This window comes from Ambystoma mexicanum, chromosome 14 (assembly GCF_040938575.1).
Source record: "Ambystoma mexicanum isolate Mex_15411 chromosome 14, UKY_AmexF1_1, whole genome shotgun sequence".
NCBI lineage: Eukaryota > Metazoa > Chordata > Amphibia > Caudata > Ambystomatidae > Ambystoma > Ambystoma mexicanum.
The window spans coordinates 619,916,863-619,936,006 of NC_090940.1; the positions used below are offsets into that span (position 1 = coordinate 619,916,863).

At 47.3% G+C, this 19,144-nt stretch overlaps 1 protein-coding gene across 3 annotated transcripts in view; it reads left to right on the forward strand.

Moving 5' to 3' along the window:
- Positions 1-6,477, forward strand: part of RPS6KL1 (ribosomal protein S6 kinase like 1) — a 100,713-nt gene extending 94,236 nt beyond the window's left edge. For all 3 annotated transcript variants that reach the window (XM_069638066.1, XM_069638068.1, XM_069638067.1), the window contains 2 exons: positions 4,097-4,192; positions 4,721-6,477. In XM_069638066.1, coding sequence (XP_069494167.1) covers positions 4,097-4,192; positions 4,721-4,828 — 204 coding nt within the window. In that variant the 3' untranslated portion in view covers positions 4,829-6,477. The remainder of the gene's footprint in view (positions 1-4,096; positions 4,193-4,720) is intronic.
- Positions 6,478-19,144: the final 12,667 nt, after the last annotated feature.

Below are 19,144 nucleotides of genomic sequence, written 5' to 3' on the forward strand. Positions count from 1 at the left end.
TTTTAAACTGCACCCGTGCCGCTACTGGAAGCCAGTGCAGCTCTTTTCTTATTTCTAATATATGAGATTTCTGGGGCAGATTCTTAGCAATGCGCATGGCATCATTTTGAATGACTTGTAGTTTATGAATGCAGCTATTATTTATGCCCCCCCCTCCCCAAGAGAGCATTGCAGAAATCCATTCTTGGGAGAATTTTGGCACGTGCAAGAGCAATACAATTTTGTTACGACAGGAAAGGTTTTATCTAGCTAAGGAGCTTAAGGTGATAGTACAAGCTTTTTGAGTTGTAATTTACATTCGATTCCGCTCCCAGCGTTGCTTACAGGAAAACACGTAGTGTTTTCACTTCATCAAGAACGGGGATAGAACAATTTTTGATAGTGAAGCTCGAGTAGTCTGGAGAAGATGTCACCCTGGATTGAAAGGACCCGAATATCAACAACTCCGTTTTGTCACTGTTGAGGCACATCCACTGGGAGAACATCCAATGCTTGATAGTTTGGTAGATAAATCACATGGTAGATAAATCTCAGATTATCAGCATCTGTATTGTACGTTTTGCTTCCGGCTCAAACAACCGTTGTGTCGTTGGCGTAATTAGTGAACCGCACACCCATGTTAGCAAGAATGTCAGAGTGGTTGGTTTAATGCATTTGTTATAAAACGCTGGTGACACACATGCACCCTGAGGGAATTTTGAGGGGTCAGAAATCTGAGACGGACGACTTGATAACGTTTTTCACAAGGAATTATTTTATTAACTTATAATGGTGTGATAAACACCTCGCTATCCCTAACCTAAAGAGGATTTCCCTGCCTATCAAACTAAGACTAAAGGAAAACGCTCTAATAAAAGGCATCTGTCCCTCACACTTGAACATAAAACAAACTTGTATAGGTAATCTATGGCAGTTCAAGTTCAGCAAAATAACTGGTCGATTTAAACATACATTTTATAACCAAGCAATCCTGTAACCAGGTTTGGATCCTCTTCCACGGGGTCAAAGCAGGATTTTCAGAATAAGAAAGTTCCTTTTGTAACCAAGCTCTGGTCTGAATATGACAGTTCTTTTCGGTTTAAAAGTCTTTCACTCGATATTTGTCAAAGTTTCTACAAAATGAAAAAAACTGTCATCATACTTGTAGTCGATATTTCAACGTAACTTCTCCTTGAAAAACAAAACCTTGATCAATTATTTTTCTTCATCATTAACAATACTTTTGTCACAATGATTTCACCAGAGTTCATCAAACACATTAGTGGCCTTGCCACTTCTTGCCACCACAATGCAGTACTTCAATGTCTTCTTCCTGATCCACTAACCTGCCAGGGCTACCACTAATAATCCCTTTCCTCGTATACCTCCTGCCAGGACAGAACTCCTAACACTACTAAAGGTACTCTGCAGCAAGACTTGCTTCATAAGTCTTTGACGTTTAAAAACATTGACATTCACAACTCTTTGTGTGAGGATACAACACATTGATGTTGTTTGTTCCATCAACATGTTTGCCACATGCAATGCAGCTTATGTTTCCCTCCTCCTTGATACTCTACACAAGGAGGGTCTCCTTCCTGCCACTTCTGATTTCCTACTTTTACACCACGTAACAGTTGACAATGTCTCTTTGTTATATTTGCCCTTCTTTAGCTTAGACAATGCTTGTTGTATTGCTCAAATATTCCCTCTTTACCTTGGGACTAATGGTTACAATCTTTCTGCAATATTGTTTATTCTTTACTTTGACAAAGATGGTTATAGTCTTTCTGAAATATTGCCCCATTTTACTTTGGCAATGTTGGTTAAAGTTTTTCTCAAGTATTGCCCTTTCTTTGCTTTGGAAATGAGGGTTCCTATTTTGTGTCAATAGTGCCCCCTCTCTGTTTTGGCAGTGATAGTTGTAACCTTTCTTCTCTTGCCTCCTTTCAAAATGTGTATAACTCCAATGTAACCACCTTTCATTATAGAGAAAGTGTTTGGCAGAAAGGGACATGTTGAGAATTAGCGCCCTGACTAAAGATAGGTTTGTTTTTGGGCTGCAGATGGAAGCAAGTTGTAGGCAGAGAAGACTGTGAAGAAGGGTGGTTTGCTTCCTAGTCTGCGCACAAAACTACAATTCTAAGTGCAAGGTTAAGCTTGGTTTTAATTCGTATCAAGACAGGCTCCTGTTTCTTAATTTCAGGTGGAGACTCCGAGACAGACCGATCTCGCACTTGCGATCATATAGTGCAGCCGAATTCAAATAATTTGTAGCAGTAACGACACCACTATATAGTGCTTTGGCACATGACTAAGGAATTCCAAGCCTCGGATGAAGAGCATTGCAGCTCGAAACACGTGTCGGGCTGTCTTGATGCAAATTAAAACCAAGCTTAACCTTGCACTTAGAATTGTAGTTTTGTGCGCAGACTAGGAAGCAAACCACCCTTCTTAGTTTGGTATTCAAATTATCAGTCAGCGGGTGACTATGGAGCGCCCTGGTGTTACCTAGTAGAGGCAAACTCACCTGTCTCCCTATGCAAGCCCACTCGCTCTGCTGATGTTGCCTCTTCTGCTACTTCTGTTGAATCCTGAATGTCTGACCGCTTTGGTTGTATTCCTGCAGCTTGCACCATTCATGAAAGAAGCCTCTCTTGCTCCTTGTGCACTCCGGTACTCGCCAGCCACCGGACCACAGCACAATATAAGGGGAGCTTCTCTCTCCCACGGGACAGTCTCTCAAAGCACTGCTTCTCACTGCACAACCTCTGCACTTCAGGTTTTCATTTTCAAAGACCATCTCAGGACCGAAATCTGCTTCAAACGCAGCTGCAACTTCTACTGCTCCACCTCCCTGTTCTAATGAGCTGCACCTGAAAGGGCTTTATATATAATCAAAAGTCCTGCTCAGGGGTGGGCCATTAGACCCACTAGACTGCATACTGCAGTTATGTGCCTCTAAGCCCCTCTTCCTCGTCTCAGGACTCAGAGCATTCTGAAACTTGAAGTCCCCAATGTTCTTATTACTTTTTGTATCAAGGTTTTTGAGTCTAATCTTCTTCACTTTATTTATTGAATAAACTCCATTGGGAGGATTTTAGAGGAGGTAATGATTGATTCTTAACTTCATATCTCAAATTCATAGCTCAAACTTAAGGGAAAATCATAAATATCCGAAGCTTGGGTATTGGTGCTCTGGTTCTCATGTATATTATTCCCATGTTGACCATGACAGTTCTTACTACTAATGAGGTGGCCAGTTTTGGGACGGGAAGCCTCTCTGACAACAAGCCATTAGATATTCTGGCATCATGGAAGGATTACTCTCTGAAGATGAGGAATGCTGTGTATCTCCTCGCGGAGTCAACCCATTCCCTTGGTGGTCTTCTCCTCCCAGGCCAGCCACCCGGCTAATACCACCCCCAGGGTTAGGATCAGGCAGTGGCTGACTTCCCCAGGCCACCTGGGAGGAGACTTTAGGCAGGGCTTCTGTGAGGACTTTGCAGAATTAATCACAGGACCCCTGCGGTATTGAGGCTGAAGCAGATGTAGCATCGCCCAATGCACGGCAGACTGCCTGTTGCATAGAAATGACTGTACCCAGGGGATTGCATTTTCTACAGTTTCCCACTGTAGCTAGAGTGGTTAAAACGCAGTCATGGTTGAGGAGGTCAAAAGCTGCAGAGAGGTCGAGTTCGATCAACAGCCCTCATTTCTCACTGTCCAGAATGTTCAACATGTTAGACCTTAAGTCCAGCAAGGTGCTCTCAGTTTGAGGACTTAGCAGGGTAGTTGTGCCTGAAAGTTGATGTTATGCCAAAGACGTTTTCCAGCCCCCTCTGTGTCCCTTTTGCAGTACCCCACTCGCTCATCGTTACAAAAAGAGGTGCCATAAGCCTGGACACGGCTTAAGGAAAATAAAAAGAAATGTGTTCAAACTATTATTGTCTTGGTGCACTTTGATAGGTCAGTAGTTTTACCATGGAACCAGAGCAAAGCATAGACTTCTAATAATTCTCGATTTCTGAAGGGCGGTGATGACTGCTGTGGTTATTGTGTGTGCCTGCTAAGTTCATTCTTCGTTTTGCTTCTTCTTTGGGTTTGCCCTGCGAAGTCTCTGAGCCAGAACCACCCATCAGGAATTCACACCCACAGCCGGCTCCACCTGCCGGACACGCTCAGCTGTGCTGCTGCCTCTCTGCTGACTGAGGTAAGAATGCTGCGCAACTCTACTGCAATTAATGGAAGGTTGTGTGTGTGTGGTAAAGGGATGTGGCGTACATCTGAACTAGGATGCAGAAAGTACAGACGCATGAGCTGAAATAAGACCTCTTTCATGAACCTTTCCCTCTCCAGATTTGAGAGGTTTGATAGTCTTAAGAGCCCCCTCAAAGGTGCAACAGGAGTTGTAGAGTCCAATGATGGCTGCCACAAGGGAATGAGATTCAAGTGGAGATGAGCGGGATTGGAAGGTCTCGTAGGAGCCAGCAGAGAGGCTGGAAGCGCTCATTGATGGTAGCAGAGGGGCTGGGAGGTCTTTGGGATGGGGACAAAGGGACCAGACGCTGCCAAAAATGGTGGCACAGAGGCGTCTCGCGAGAGGCTGCTTATGGAACCATCCTATGAGGTGGCAAACATGCCAGTGTATAAATCCATGGGATGGCTCAGACAGATTCTGTGTAATGTTTATGCTATCTTTCAAAAAGAAATGTGATGTTGTACAATCTGTCATTTACAGTTACTGCAGTGTGACCCAGGGAGTCGGCTTGGGGCTGGAGCAGATGGAATCAGCAAGATCAAATCACATCCCTTCTTCAGGACCATTCAATGGAACCAGTTACTTTAGACTGGCAGCAGACAATCCAAAGAGATCATGAAACCGGGAGGGCCCAGAGCCATCAGCAAACTTCCAGAAGATGCACAGAAACTGCACAAAACTAGCTCCTAACACTTTGCAAACTCTCCACAGTCAAGTGGACAGATGTGTCAACTCCTTCTGCTGCAAGAGGTCTTTCTGCAAAAACGGAGGACCCTTTTCAGAGTCGGGACCGTTACTCTATTCCCTGACGTGCATGTTCCTTCCAGAGTCTAAGCCATTGCAGACTCTTCGGCCAACATCTTCTGTTGAATCATGAGGGCAGAATGGGGAGCCACCCTCCAGCCTCCATGGATGCAGAGTGTCCATCTAAAGAATCTGAGCCATCGCAAGAGCGGACCGAAGGCATCACCGGTGCCATCTCAGGTGCACGCATCCATCTGTAAAGCCATCGCTAGAGTCACCACAGCTACACTGGTCCCTTAGAAAAAGCCCACACCATAGATCCTACACTTGCATGAGATACCTCTAAGCCATCACTAGAGTTACCACAACTGCACATGATCCCTCTGCAAAGCCATCACAACGGCACATGATCCCTCTGCAAAGCCCTCACTAGAGCTACCACGACACATGATCCATCACTAGAGCTACCACAACGACACATGATCCCTCTGCAAAGCTATCACTAGATCGACCACAACTGAACATGATCCCTTTGCAAAGCCATCACTAGAGCTACCACAACTGCACATGATCCCTCTGCAAAGCCATCACTAGAGCTAGCACAACGGCACATGATCCCTCTGCAAAGCCATCACTAGAGATACCACAACTGCACATGATCCCTCTGCAAAGCCATCACTAGAGGTACCACAACTGCACATGATCCCTCTGCAAAGGCATTACCAGAGGTATTGCAACTACACGAAGGCTCTGTGTGAAGCCTTCACTAGAGATAACTCAATTTGCTGAGGTCCCACCACTGTCCCATCACGCAAGACCCTACAAAGACGTATACCGTCCTTTGATCGCAGGACTTTTCATCGCAGGGTTTTTTACCGCGAATTTATTTTCGAAAAAAAACTGTTTTTTTGGGGGGGGGGTGGTTAAAAAATGTAAAAAATTTGTGTAAAGGAATAAAAAAAAGTGAACGGGGGGGTTCGATGGGGTTTTTTTTCGGAAAGAAAAAATCGTGGTTAAAAAACCCTGCGATGAAAAGTCCCACGATTAACGTAGAACCACAAAGACTTAAGTGTTTACTGTCATAGTATTTTAAATTAGAATGTCATCGGACCTACTCATGTCTCCCTATGGCTCCTACCCCACTCTGCATCTTTTAACGTCCATGGCAGCCAGAGCCACTGCCTAGAGCAATCGGTGACTCCTGAAGGACTATCTACAACCCCCTCCCCGGATTGTGCCCCACCAAGAAAAAGCACTGAATGCAACGCCCCAAAGGTTGGGCCCACTCTGCACACCTATATATACAGAATGTTTAGCCATTGTGCCCGACGACGTGAATGCCGCTGCAGACCACCTGGGTGCTGAGCCACACAGGGATTTCTGCCATTTGCCAAGGTTTCCCTTACCTGACTACACCATTATAAACCAATGTCATGTCACAGTACTGCCTGATAGGAACACACAGCAAAAATAAAATGTAATTAATACTCCTATTGTGTCTCTTCTGTATGGAAATTATTGCATGGATTGATATTCCAAAAGGTAATAGGGAAGAGGCATGAATGCTAAAAGGAAAAGATGGAAAGTTCTACAGGGTCAATGGGCGTGGAGCACTCAGTCACGTGTAACTGTCATTAAACCACCTCTACCAGTTGCTGAGGTGTGTTGTGGAAATCGCCCCATTTTTCCATAGGGCGAATCTGCGTCTTTTGAAGGTCGAAACTTACGGAGTGTTGGATGGCTCAGATCAGGTGAGTGAGGATATGGGGGATTGCTCTGGAAAAATGTGATGAGATTTACGGGACGGCGGGCTGTTCAGGGATCTGTTGGGCCCAGATTTGGAGTACAGTGGAACAACCGTCATTGGCTGAGACAGGCAAACTCGTGAAAATAGTTTGCTGGGGGGCGAGCTAGGCCACATTCAGTTGATGGTGCATGACTTGGCCATCAGCCCAGGAAGGGATTGGTGGGATGCTTGAAGACTTGGCAACCAGCGATGGTGCGATTCAGTGGTTGATGAGCTGCACCACACGGATTAGATGTGTTTGAGTCTGGAGATTGATGGTGGCTCAGGAATTGCCTGAAGCAGGATTTGGAGAACTTCACTTGGCAGTAAGTCTAGAGTTGAATTTCTATTATGAGGCTTATGATACTCAGACAGTATAACTGGCTCCTATGACAAAATCTTAGAAAACGTCCAAACCTAGTTACTGAGATACAGTCACAGCCGATATCAAACTGGTTGAGTTTGAATGAAACCAAAACTGAATTCTTATCAATTTCATCCTCTCATGAAAATAAGTTGGAGAAATATATGCATAAATCCGAATTTAGGATAGAACAATTATTAGGAAAAGCGAACACTTTAGGCATCCTATTGAAGCCACAGAGAACCAGATTATATATCGTCGAACTGCCATCAAATTCTTTTTTGCGGGAAGTGGCAAGTTTCTCTTCAACTCATAGTGCAACCATGACAAGATAAACAATTGTTGCAAAAATAGATTACAGGAGCCACAAGAAAATAGGTAGACAAAAATGTTGGTGTGGGCAGCGGCCAATCGACCAAAACGTGCTCTGATTACAAGTTCTGGAGAGGTTGCTTTCGCTCTGCATGGCAATCACTTTCAAGGCAATTCACTGGCCCGCAAAGGTTTATCTGGGAAGGCTCTGAAAATGTCTGAAATATGGGTAAAGGTAGATTCTTTTGCAGGGAGAACCTTTATATCGAGTGCCAAAGATATCATTAGGTCAAGTGCTGGGTGTTAAGCTGAGATGTTCGTGATGATTGTGTACCTGTTTTCCTTGATGTGGATCTTGTTGAGGCCGCCAGACTGCAGTCTTCCGAACGATGAGTGTGTGACTCGGGGAACCCGCCTCTCCACCACCCAAATGGCACAGGGTGGAGGATGGGCAGACTCCCAGCGCCACGGAAAGCACTCTCCCGATTAACGTGACGATGGGACTGTGCAAGCACAGACAGGAGAGGCTACGATCAGTCTGAAGTGTCGTAACAAGGCGAGGTCCAAGTCGGAGGTCGATGCACCAAGCTGCAGGCTGACTTCGGATAGCTGGTAAGAAGATGGAGCACCAAGCACCAGGCTGAGACAGACTGGAAAAGGGGAACCAGATTGGGAACGAGCTAAAGGTCCCAGGGGAATCAGGGGGGACCCTTGAACCCGCAAGACGCAGGGCAGAACAAGGAACCGAGGTACTGAAATAGGGACCAGAGAGACCCAAAAGACCTAGAGCTAACTGGACCCCTCAAGCAGACAAAAGGGTAAGTAAGCAACAGGGCCCTAAGTGGAACAGGGTACCCAGCAGGACAAGTAGGACAGGATACCCAGGAAGGCTATAGGCAGGGCAAGTAGGACAGGCAGGGCAAGTAGGTCAGGCAGGGCAAGTAGGTCAGGCAGGGCAAGTAGTCTAGACTGGGCAAGTAGGACAGACAGGGCAAGTAGTCCAGGCAGGGCAAGTAGGACAGGCAGGGCAAGAAGGCAGGATACCCAGGTTGGCAGTTGGTAGTAGGCTGGGCAAGTAGTCCAGGCAGGGCAAGTAGGTCCAGGCAGGGCAAGTAGGTCAGGATTCCCAGACAGGCTGTAGGCAGGGCAGGATAGCGGGAAGCTGGTTTCACAGGAAAACCAGGAGCGAGCAACACGAACGAAGCTTCCGCGTTGAGACGCGATTGGCTTCTGTTGCCGCTTCCTTTTATGGGCCGCCGGCTCCCGCGAGGCCTGAAACGCAAGCCGTTTCACCCCCGAGCGCCGGCGGACCCAAAACGAGGCTTGGAAGGCGAACCCTTCCCGATGCACAAGCCTGATCTACGGCGCATGCGCGGGACTGAGACAGTGGTCTCCCGCGCATGCGCCGTAGCCCACCAACAGCGGTTCCTGAAGCTCCCCTCCTGGCGGCTCCCCAGACGCGAAAGCGCGGGTAGATCCGCCAGGAAGGAGAAGGGAGAGCGATCGCCCTGGACCTCGGTCTCCCCCGAAGTGGCGTGACACTATGTTCCCTCCCAGGAAGACCCGGAGCCCCGGGTTTCCAAGGAAACCGATCATAGAACTTCCGCACCAAGCGGGAGGCATGCACATGCTGATGAGGCTCCCAAGTGCGATCACAAGCTGGATACCCCTTCCAATCCACCAAGAAATGGAGCACCCCCCTATGATAGCGGGCATCGCAAATCTCTTGTACCTCAAATTCTGGAACCCCTTGGACTATGACAGAGGCAGGGCGAGGACAGGACCGACCATAGGGATCTGCTACATAGGGTTTCAAAAGGGAGACATGAAAAACAGGGTGTACATGCCAAGAGGGAGGTAACTGAAGACGGAAGGCCACAGAGGACAGCCATTCGGTTATCGTGAATGGACCAAAATACCGGGGGGCCAGTTTAACCGGTAAATTGCGTAAAGGCAGATTTTTGGAGGACAACCACACCTTATGCCCTACTTGTAAATCTGGTTCCGGACTCCTTTTCCTGTCAGCCTGGGCCTTCATCCGTTCCTTCGCTCTCTTCAGGATATCATATGCCAATTCTTGTTGTCGTTGTATATTGGAGACCAAGGCATCAGCAGATGGTACGGTACTAGTGGGTACAGGATGGAACGGCACCAATTTGGGATGTTGACCAGTAGAACAAAAGAACGGACTGATTCCGATGGAAGCATGAATAGTGTTGTTGTAGGATACTTCAGCGAGATCCAAGCATGCCTTCCAGTTGGACTGAGTGGCGTTGGAAAAACAACGGAGGTACTCCTCCAAGGTCTGATTAGTCCTTTCGGTAAGACCGTTGGTCTGTGGATGATAACCAGAACTCAACGCTCTACGTACACCTAGATGATTACACACCTTGTTCCAAAAGGCAGAAAGGTATTGAGAACCACGATCCGAGATTATCTTTTCTGGAAGACCATGTAATCGATAGATTTCGTGGAGAAAGACGGAAGCCATCTGAGCAGCCGTAGGGATCTTGTGGAATGGAATGAAGTGGGCATATTTAGTGAAACTGTCGACCACCACCATGATGCAAGTGTACCCGTCAGAGGGAGGTAGTTCAACCACGAAATCAGTGGCGATAGTATGCCACGGGTATGGTGCCAATTCAGTGGGTACCAGTAAACCCAGAGGTCGTCTCCTTGGGACTTTACATTGAGCACAGACGGGACAACTCTCGATGAATCCCTTAACCTCGGTAGCCCACCTAGGCCACCAGTATTGTCGAGAAATCAGTTCACATGTTGCTCTCACCCCTCGATGCCCACCAATGGGAGAGCCATGTAACCCATGTAATATGCCTTCACGAACCGAACCCTCGGGAATGTAAAGCCTCTTCCGAAAAAACAGGAGTCCATCATGTTCCGATACGAACTTGCGCCGAAGAAGGACCGGTCTTTTAGGATCCGTCCTGGTGGCGTCAGCGATGGTTTGTAGGTGAGAGGACAAGGTCAATAAGAAATGTTGTGGGGAAAGCAGAGGCTGATCCAAACTAGGCGTTTCTTCCCCTTTCTCCAGGGATCGTGAGAGAGCATCCGCTTTCAGATTAGCTGTTCCCGGAATGTAAGTGACGTGAAATACAAAAGGGGAGAAAAAGAAGGCCCACCTAGCCTGTCGGGGTGTTCGGCATTGCAGGGAGCGTAGATACTGCAAATTGCGATGATCGGTACGTACTTCCACCGAAAAACGGGCTCCGAGTAGATGATGCCTCCATTCCTCGAACGCGGTTTTTATAGCCAACAGTTCTAACTCGATAACGGCATAGTTTCTTTCACTGGGACTCAGCTTGCGCGAGAAGTAGGCCACCGGATGTTCAACTGAGGTTTCTGGATCTTTCTGCAGAAGGACTGCACCCACAGCAAAGTTCGATGCGTCCGCTTCTACGATGAAAGGTAGATCGTCCTGAGGATGGCGCAGAATGGGGGCGACCATAAAGGCCGACTTCAAGGTGTCGAATGCCTGGGAAGCGAGAGAATCCCACCTGAAAGTGATCTTACTGCTGGTCAGACGGGTAAGGGGCGCTGAAATTTGAGAGAACAGTGGTATAAAGCGCCTGTAAAAGTTTGCGAATCCCAAAAAGCGTTGCAGAGATTTTATATCATGGGGTTGAGTCCACTCCTGTATGGCTTGTAATTTCTTGGGGTCCATTTCAATCCCATCCTGATTGATCACAAATCCCAAAAACTCAATGCTGGACAAGTGAAAACTGCATTTCTCAGCCTTTGCGAATAGGTGATTGGAAGATAAGCGTAGAAGGACCTCACGAACATGTTCTACATGGTCTTCAATGGATCTGGAAAAAACCAAGATATCGTCCAGATATATCCAGACCGACCAACCAATGAGATCACTAAAGATGTTGTCCATTAATCGTTGAAAAACGGCCGGGGCGTTGCACAGACCGAAAGGCATGACTTTATACTCGAAATGGCCAAATGATGTCTTGAAAGCCGTTTTCCATTCGTCCCCGTTCTTGATACGTACCAGATGGTACGCTCCACGTAAATCCAGTTTAGTGAAGATCCGGGCAGTATGTAAAGTATCCAGGATAGTGCGTATCAAAGGGAGAGGATACCGGTCTTTAGCTGTTATTTCGTTGAGTTCACGATAATCAACACAAGGTCTCAAGGTACCTTCTTTCTTCTTCACAAAAAATAAAGGAAACCCCGCAGGAGACTTAGACGGAACGATGTACCCTTTTCGTAAGCAATCCGATAAGTAATCCCGTAGCACTTGTTTCTCCTCCCGTGTTAAAGCGTATAGTTTCCCATGAGGTACCACGCAGTCAGGTAACAACTCGATTGAACAATCAAACGGGCGATGCGGTGGTAGAGGTATATCGCCCGGTTCAGAAAACACATGGCCAAACTCGGCGTAGTCCTGAGGAACATGAGAGACAGAACACACACGGACCCCGTTTCCGTTAGGATTCAAGGGGGTCGATGGAGCCCGAGTTGGCGTAGGCACACAGCATTTCTGAGTGCAGACAGCAGAGGAAAAGGTCAGAGTGTGCTTTCTCCAGTCGATTACCGGGTTATGGTATTGTAGCCAAGGTAATCCCAAAACCACCTTGTAGGTGGGAGACTTTATGACGTCCAAAGCGAGTTCCTCAAGATGGTTGGCGATCCGAAGAGATAGACCCACTGTGGATTGCAGGACAGGGCCAGAGGACAGAGGATTTCCGTCGATGACTTGCACGGACAGAGCAGTGGCTCTGGACAGGAGTGGAATCTGATTCACAGAAGCAAAAGTTTCATCTATATAATTGCCGGAAGCCCCGCTATCCAGCAGAGCAAACACCTCCACACTTCTGCCGGGTAGCTTGATTCGAATCTTCAGAGTCTGTAGTACCGCAGGTTGCATAGGATGTAGAACCGAACAAAACGCGGAAAGGACTGAAGAGAGAGAGGGACCTGTCGCAGCCTTCCCAACACACGACAGGTCCTCTAGTTTTCCGCCTTTTTCTTCTGAGACCGTAGAGGGCATGTACCCAGGAAATGCCCAGCAGCTCCACAATAGAGACATAGACGTAAAGTTCTTCTCCGTCTTCTCTCTTCCTCTGATAAAGGACCCCTCATAGCCCCTAGTTGCATAGGTTCTGGTCCAGATTCAGTAGACCCGAAGGATCCGGCAGGTAAACCGGTTGTCCTGGAACTGCCCCTCTCGAACCGACGTCTCTCTGCCTTCCGTTCCGCCAGTCTCTGATCAATACGGAGCACCTGCTCAATTAGTAGTTGAAGAGTCTTGGGTTCGGGTATATGGAGTAACTCATCCTTAAACTCTTCCCTCAGCCCACGGCGAAACAGTGTCTTTTGTGTGATTTCCGGCCATTGGGAATCGGTTGCCAACAGACGGAATCGACTGATGTATGTTATTACGTCGACGTTCCCCTGTTTTAGATCCATCAACTGGTTCTGCGCAGCGGAGGCCAGGTTGGGGGTCTGAAAGACCTCAAGAAATGCTTTTTCGAAAGCTGCAAAGTCGTTCAGGATTGGACTATTGGTAACCACAAACGGAGTTGCCCAGGCCAGAGCATTGCCCGTCAAATTACCCAAGATATAACCGATCTTGGCCTTGTCGTTATTGAAATGCGTCGATCTAAAAAGAAAATGGATTCGACAATGATTACAGAATTCTGCTACTCGTCGTGGGTCTCCGTCGAACTTGATAGGCGTTGTGTGTGCCAAAGATCCTTCCACCTGTGAGGTACTTGGAACCCCTTGGGTTATCATTTGGCGTAGGGTCTGGTTCTCCTGGCGTAAGGCGATCATCTCTGCCCTGAGTGCTTGTAACTCATTCCGCACTTCTTGCGAATCTTCCATCTCAAGGTCTGAAGGCAGGCGTCTCAATCTGTTAAGCTGAGATGTTCGTGATGATTGTGTACCTGTTTTCCTTGATGTGGATCTTGTTGAGGCCGCCAGACTGCAGTCTTCCGAACGATGAGTGTGTGACTCGGGGAACCCGCCTCTCCACCACCCAAATGGCACAGGGTGGAGGATGGGCAGACTCCCAGCGCCACGGAAAGCACTCTCCCGATTAACGTGACGATGGGACTGTGCAAGCACAGACAGGAGAGGCTACGATCAGTCTGAAGTGTCGTAACAAGGCGAGGTCCAAGTCGGAGGTCGATGCACCAAGCTGCAGGCTGACTTCGGATAGCTGGTAAGAAGATGGAGCACCAAGCACCAGGCTGAGACAGACTGGAAAAGGGGAACCAGATTGGGAACGAGCTAAAGGTCCCAGGGGAATCAGGGGGGACCCTTGAACCCGCAAGACGCAGGGCAGAACAAGGAACCGAGGTACTGAAATAGGGACCAGAGAGACCCAAAAGACCTAGAGCTAACTGGACCCCTCAAGCAGACAAAAGGGTAAGTAAGCAACAGGGCCCTAAGTGGAACAGGGTACCCAGCAGGACAAGTAGGACAGGATACCCAGGAAGGCTATAGGCAGGGCAAGTAGGACAGGCAGGGCAAGTAGGTCAGGCAGGGCAAGTAGGTCAGGCAGGGCAAGTAGTCTAGACTGGGCAAGTAGGACAGACAGGGCAAGTAGTCCAGGCAGGGCAAGTAGGACAGGCAGGGCAAGAAGGCAGGATACCCAGGTTGGCAGTTGGTAGTAGGCTGGGCAAGTAGTCCAGGCAGGGCAAGTAGGTCAGGATTCCCAGACAGGCTGTAGGCAGGGCAGGATAGCGGGAAGCTGGTTTCACAGGAAAACCAGGAGCGAGCAACACGAACGAAGCTTCCGCGTTGAGACGCGATTGGCTTCTGTTGCCGCTTCCTTTTATGGGCCGCCGGCGCCCGCGAGGCCTGAAACGCAAGCCGTTTCACCCCCGAGCGCCGGCGGACCCAAAACGAGGCTTGGAAGGCGAACCCTTCCCGATGCACAAGCCTGATCTACGGCGCATGCGCGGGACTGAGACAGTGGTCTCCCGCGCATGCGCCGTAGCCCACCAACAGCGGTTCCTGAAGCTCCCCTCCTGGCGGCTCCCCAGACGCGAAAGCGCGGGTAGATCCGCCAGGAAGGAGAAGGGAGAGCGATCGCCCTGGACCTCGGTCTCCCCCGAAGTGGCGTGACACTGGGAAAGCAAGGGGCAGATCCCTCAAGCTTCATACCTCAAATTTGTGGAATCAGTTGCCAGAGTAGGTGAGCTTGACAAAAGATCTCGTGGCTTTCGAAAAAGCATCAACAGTCCTGCTCAAAAAACCTGCTCATTTTCGGAAACTGTCCAGATGTAAGTGATTTCAATCCGGCACACACCCAAGCCTCGGCCAGCATGTAGTGCACAAATGAAACCCTGATTTATTTTTATCTATAAATTCAATATTCTGAATGATATACCACTCATATCACACCCTTCTCCTGAGACCCCCCGCCCCTTTCCCAGTCACACGGAACCAGGAATCGGGCTAGTTTGCAAAGGTAATATTTATTTATGTATTTAGAATTTAAATCACAATATATTTGAATAGGTAAACAACAATCACCAATGTGGTGAAAGAACACTGAATAATCTCTTTAATGCACTAGGTCAAATAATGAACACAAAAACTAATGCAGCACATATGAGAATACTTTTGGGTTGGTTTGGAACAGATAGCACTATGGTTAGAGGTCCCCCCTGCAACACCCCTCAACCCACCAATAGGCAATTAAATGGATGTGAGGAGAGAGCAGGTATTCAGGAATAGTACAAATCAAAGAGAATATCACTCCCATCTTCCCCCTTCAACACGAGAAAAACAGAATTGACTTCAACTGTCAGACTGGCTTTGAAATTGTCTTTGGAATTGGCTGCGCAAAAACACCAAAAGTGGTCATACATACTTAAATTGTTTTAAATTCTGATGGGAGCCGCTTTGAATAGGTGCAAAAAATCACAAGCAACGATTTAGTCAGAAGAAAACATTTGAAATCTCAAAATCCAAGTAGGAAACAATTTAAAGCTATTTCACACGTGTAAAACCTTTCAGAATTTCAATTCACCGCAAACTTTTCCTTGCGTGATTTTTATAACGGGTGAATCGCATGGATAACTAAGGATGTTAGGTACAAGTCGGAGTTGAAATTTCACTTCTATCATAAAAACTGAGGGCGTTATAGAGGTTTTAGTAAGAGTCGTTTTTGCATAATAGGCACGAGAATGGAAAACAGAAATGCACCTTTGAAAATGACAGATGGGTTTGCTTACACTAGATTATGACTATGAAAAAGCGAATGCCACAGATGGATCTGACAGTCACGTGATCAGCGTAACTCGCCTGTTGTGGATACTCTACTTCTTCCTGGGATTTACTTTTCTTAATCAAATCAATAAGAAGTTAGGGATTAATAACACAGATGAGAATAGAGTCAGTGCAAAGATAGTTCTAGCAATACTATGGTTCTGAATTAAAGATGGGATGGGTTTGAGATTGGGATCATACAATGCAGATATATTATGGGTCACTATTCTTCTGTTACTCACCACTCCGAGTAGGCCGAAGATACGGAGATAATGACCTTGGAGATGTTGGTGGTATAAGATTCCAAACTCAGCCTTCCATCCCAGCTCCCCTAAGTACAAGACTCGGGCTTCCTCAAAGAGGGGCTCTTTTCCACAATGTACACCTCTGCTGTTTTAGTTAGAACAGACAGAGATGTCAATTGTATAAAAGAGCAGGGAGAACACACACCGCCAATACCAATGCTGCAAAAGAATACCAAGATATTAGACCGTGTCGATATGATGCAGGTAATTAGAACAGATGAAATGATGGAACAACTACCTATATAGATATTGGAGTGGAGTTGAATTTCCCCGGGAATGATCTAAATAAAGAATAACACAAATGAGTGGAATTGAACTAATTCAGTATCGGTTCCCACTATAGCTATAGGATTGATAACCACTGACCTGAAATAAGATAGTAGAGTAAGAGGAGTCCAGGATTCTGAAGACAACGACAGGAGAAAATAACAAACAGGGAAGTTAGTACAGGTAATTAACCCCGAACGGCACGAGGGACGCACTAGTGCCGGGTTGGTGCAGTTCAGGAGGGCGTTCATGTGCACTTAAGAACAATCACAAGAAAAGTCACTCAATGTCCCAGAATCCAACAGAAGACAATATTCCAGGAAGGCAATAGATATGTACCTGAGTACACGAGTATAGCTGAGTAGCTGTTGAGATGATCCGGATAGAGGACGACAATTGAAGAGCAGAGCGGCAGCTGGGAAGAACCGCCAAAGAAGAGAGCCGTATCCAGTAGCGTTCCGAGTCCAACAACCAGATGAGCACGACAGGAATAAAGGATGAGATGAGGCAATCCAAAATTCAGGCAAAGGGTCAAAACCAGGAGTTCAGATAAGGATTTGTGTAAGGAAACACGGAGAGGAAACGGTACAAAAACCGCGAGTAGCTGGTAACGCTAATTAGCAGCAACGAGCCCCTTGGAAGACAGTGGTTTTATAGTTGTAAAAGGGGCGTGGCTTTCTGTACGTCTTCCACGTACAAGACGTGTCAGGTGACCTGGAGTACGTCGACATTTGTACAGACGCCATGGTAGCTTGTACCTGGACCATAGAGGAGCCTGTAAAGAAGTTGTATTTTGCAAGGATGCCCGCGGGGAAGTCTGAAGTGTAACATCTTCCTATTGATACTCACAGAATAAGTTATTAAATTGGATCGTCAGTTCTGGTCATGGATTGGATCTATCAAGGAAGAACAGCACATCAGGCGCGGGACTGGTCACCGGATTTGCACAGGATCTGCCCTTCTTGTTTGTGGGTATTTCAATCAACTGGATAGCGAGTTCCTCGGGCAAGCCTTGTGGTAGCAAGCCAGAGGGTTTCAGGATACTAGTTCAAAAGGCCTTCTCACACCACAGCGCTTCACTGGGTTGCAAAAATATGTTTGAGGATTTAGGCCTTGCTGAAACCAATAGTTCTCTACTGCTGGCAAGAGTTCTGGATCTGGAAGGTTGTTAAAGCTGGATGTAGAATGTTGTATCAGAGTGCTTCGCCGGAATCAGGAAAGTGAGTGAATCCGTGAGTTCCTATGTGTTGTCAGCTGTCTCTATTTATCCTTGCAAATGACATCACAAAATGGGTGTATGGGCTGGCTTAACTAAACTTGCCCCTGTGAGCTGGGATTGGATCAATAACTCATCTCCGCTTTGCACCTGAGTGATTGGATCAAGGCTGGATTATGTCACATTTTATGGTTTGCTTTACAGTCCTTAGAAACCTCCCTTTTAGCTACTGGTCTCCAAAATCGTATTTTATCCTAAATACATATTTCTACATTGGTCTCCTTTACACAAATCACACACAAAGATTCCATATTTGATGTAGTAGCTGTTCCTCAAAATCCTGCAGCTGTGGGATCTTGTTTCACCTTTCTACAGAATTTTGTCCTTTTCGCCATGAACACAATTTCCAAACTTTCTGCAACTTTCCACAAATGTGTATGTTTACCATAGGGATGTGTGTGTAAAGCTTTACAATTTTAGCATTAACACAGCTCACATAAAACCACATATATTGCCATTCCTGTCAGGAACATGTTACACAGTTCTGCCGCCTCTTGAAAGGTACAGCCAAAAATTAGATTAACAGGTCTCTCCTTTGTATATTTTTCACCACTTTGAAATCAGAAGTTATGAGTCTTTAAAAATCGTTCATTGTTCATGCTTAACAGCAAATGGTACTGCCCCCTTGTCTCTCCCTGCAGTCCAGGAGCAGCCCCCTCCCTTGGGAGTTCCTTGCAGGAGCAGTTTACAACCCCTTTCACACCTCAGTTTCCTAGGCTGAAGCTCTGCCATTGTTCATTCTCTTACTGTAGACAAACGTCTGGGCTAATCCACAATTATCATGCTTATTCTAAAAAGAACTCTTCAACTGATCAGAAGCTGCTTTTAACCTACCCGGCATTGTGAGCTGTCTCAAGGTCTTGCCGGCATCGCTGCACCATCGCGCTTCCTGGAGGAGGCGAGGCAACATCTGACACGTGACCTGATCACGTGATTCTGGGCTCCCTCAAAGGACAGAGGCTGCCGCCCGCCCTGTGTGTTGCTTATCCTAAAAAGAACTCTTCAACTGATCAGAAGCTGCTTTTAACCTACCCGGCATTGTGAGCTGTCTCAAGGTCTTGCCGGCATCGCTGCACCATCGCGCTTCCTGGAGGAGGCGAGGCAACATCTGACACGTGACCTGATCACGTGATTCTGGGCTCCCTCAAAGGACAGAGGCTGCCGCCCGCCCTGTGTGTTGCTTATCCTAAAAAGAACTCTTCAACTGATCAGAAGCTGCTTTTAACCTACCCGGCATTGTGAGCTGTCTCAAGGTCTTGCCGGCATCGCTGCACCATCGCGCTTCCTGGAGGAGGCGAGGCAACATCTGACACGTGACCTGATCACGTGATTCTGGGCTCCCTCAAAGGACAGAGGCTGCCGCCCGCCCTGTGTGTTGCTTATCCTAAAAAGAACTCTTCAACTGATCAGAAGCTGCTTTTAACCTACCCGGCATTGTGAGCTGTCTCCAAGGTCTTGCCGGCATCGCTGCACCATCGCGCTTCCTGGAGGAGGCGAGGCAACATCTGACACGTGACCTGATCACGTGATTCTGGGCTCCCTCAAAGGACAGAGGCTGCCGCCCGCCCTGTGTGTTGCTTATCCTAAAAAGAACTCT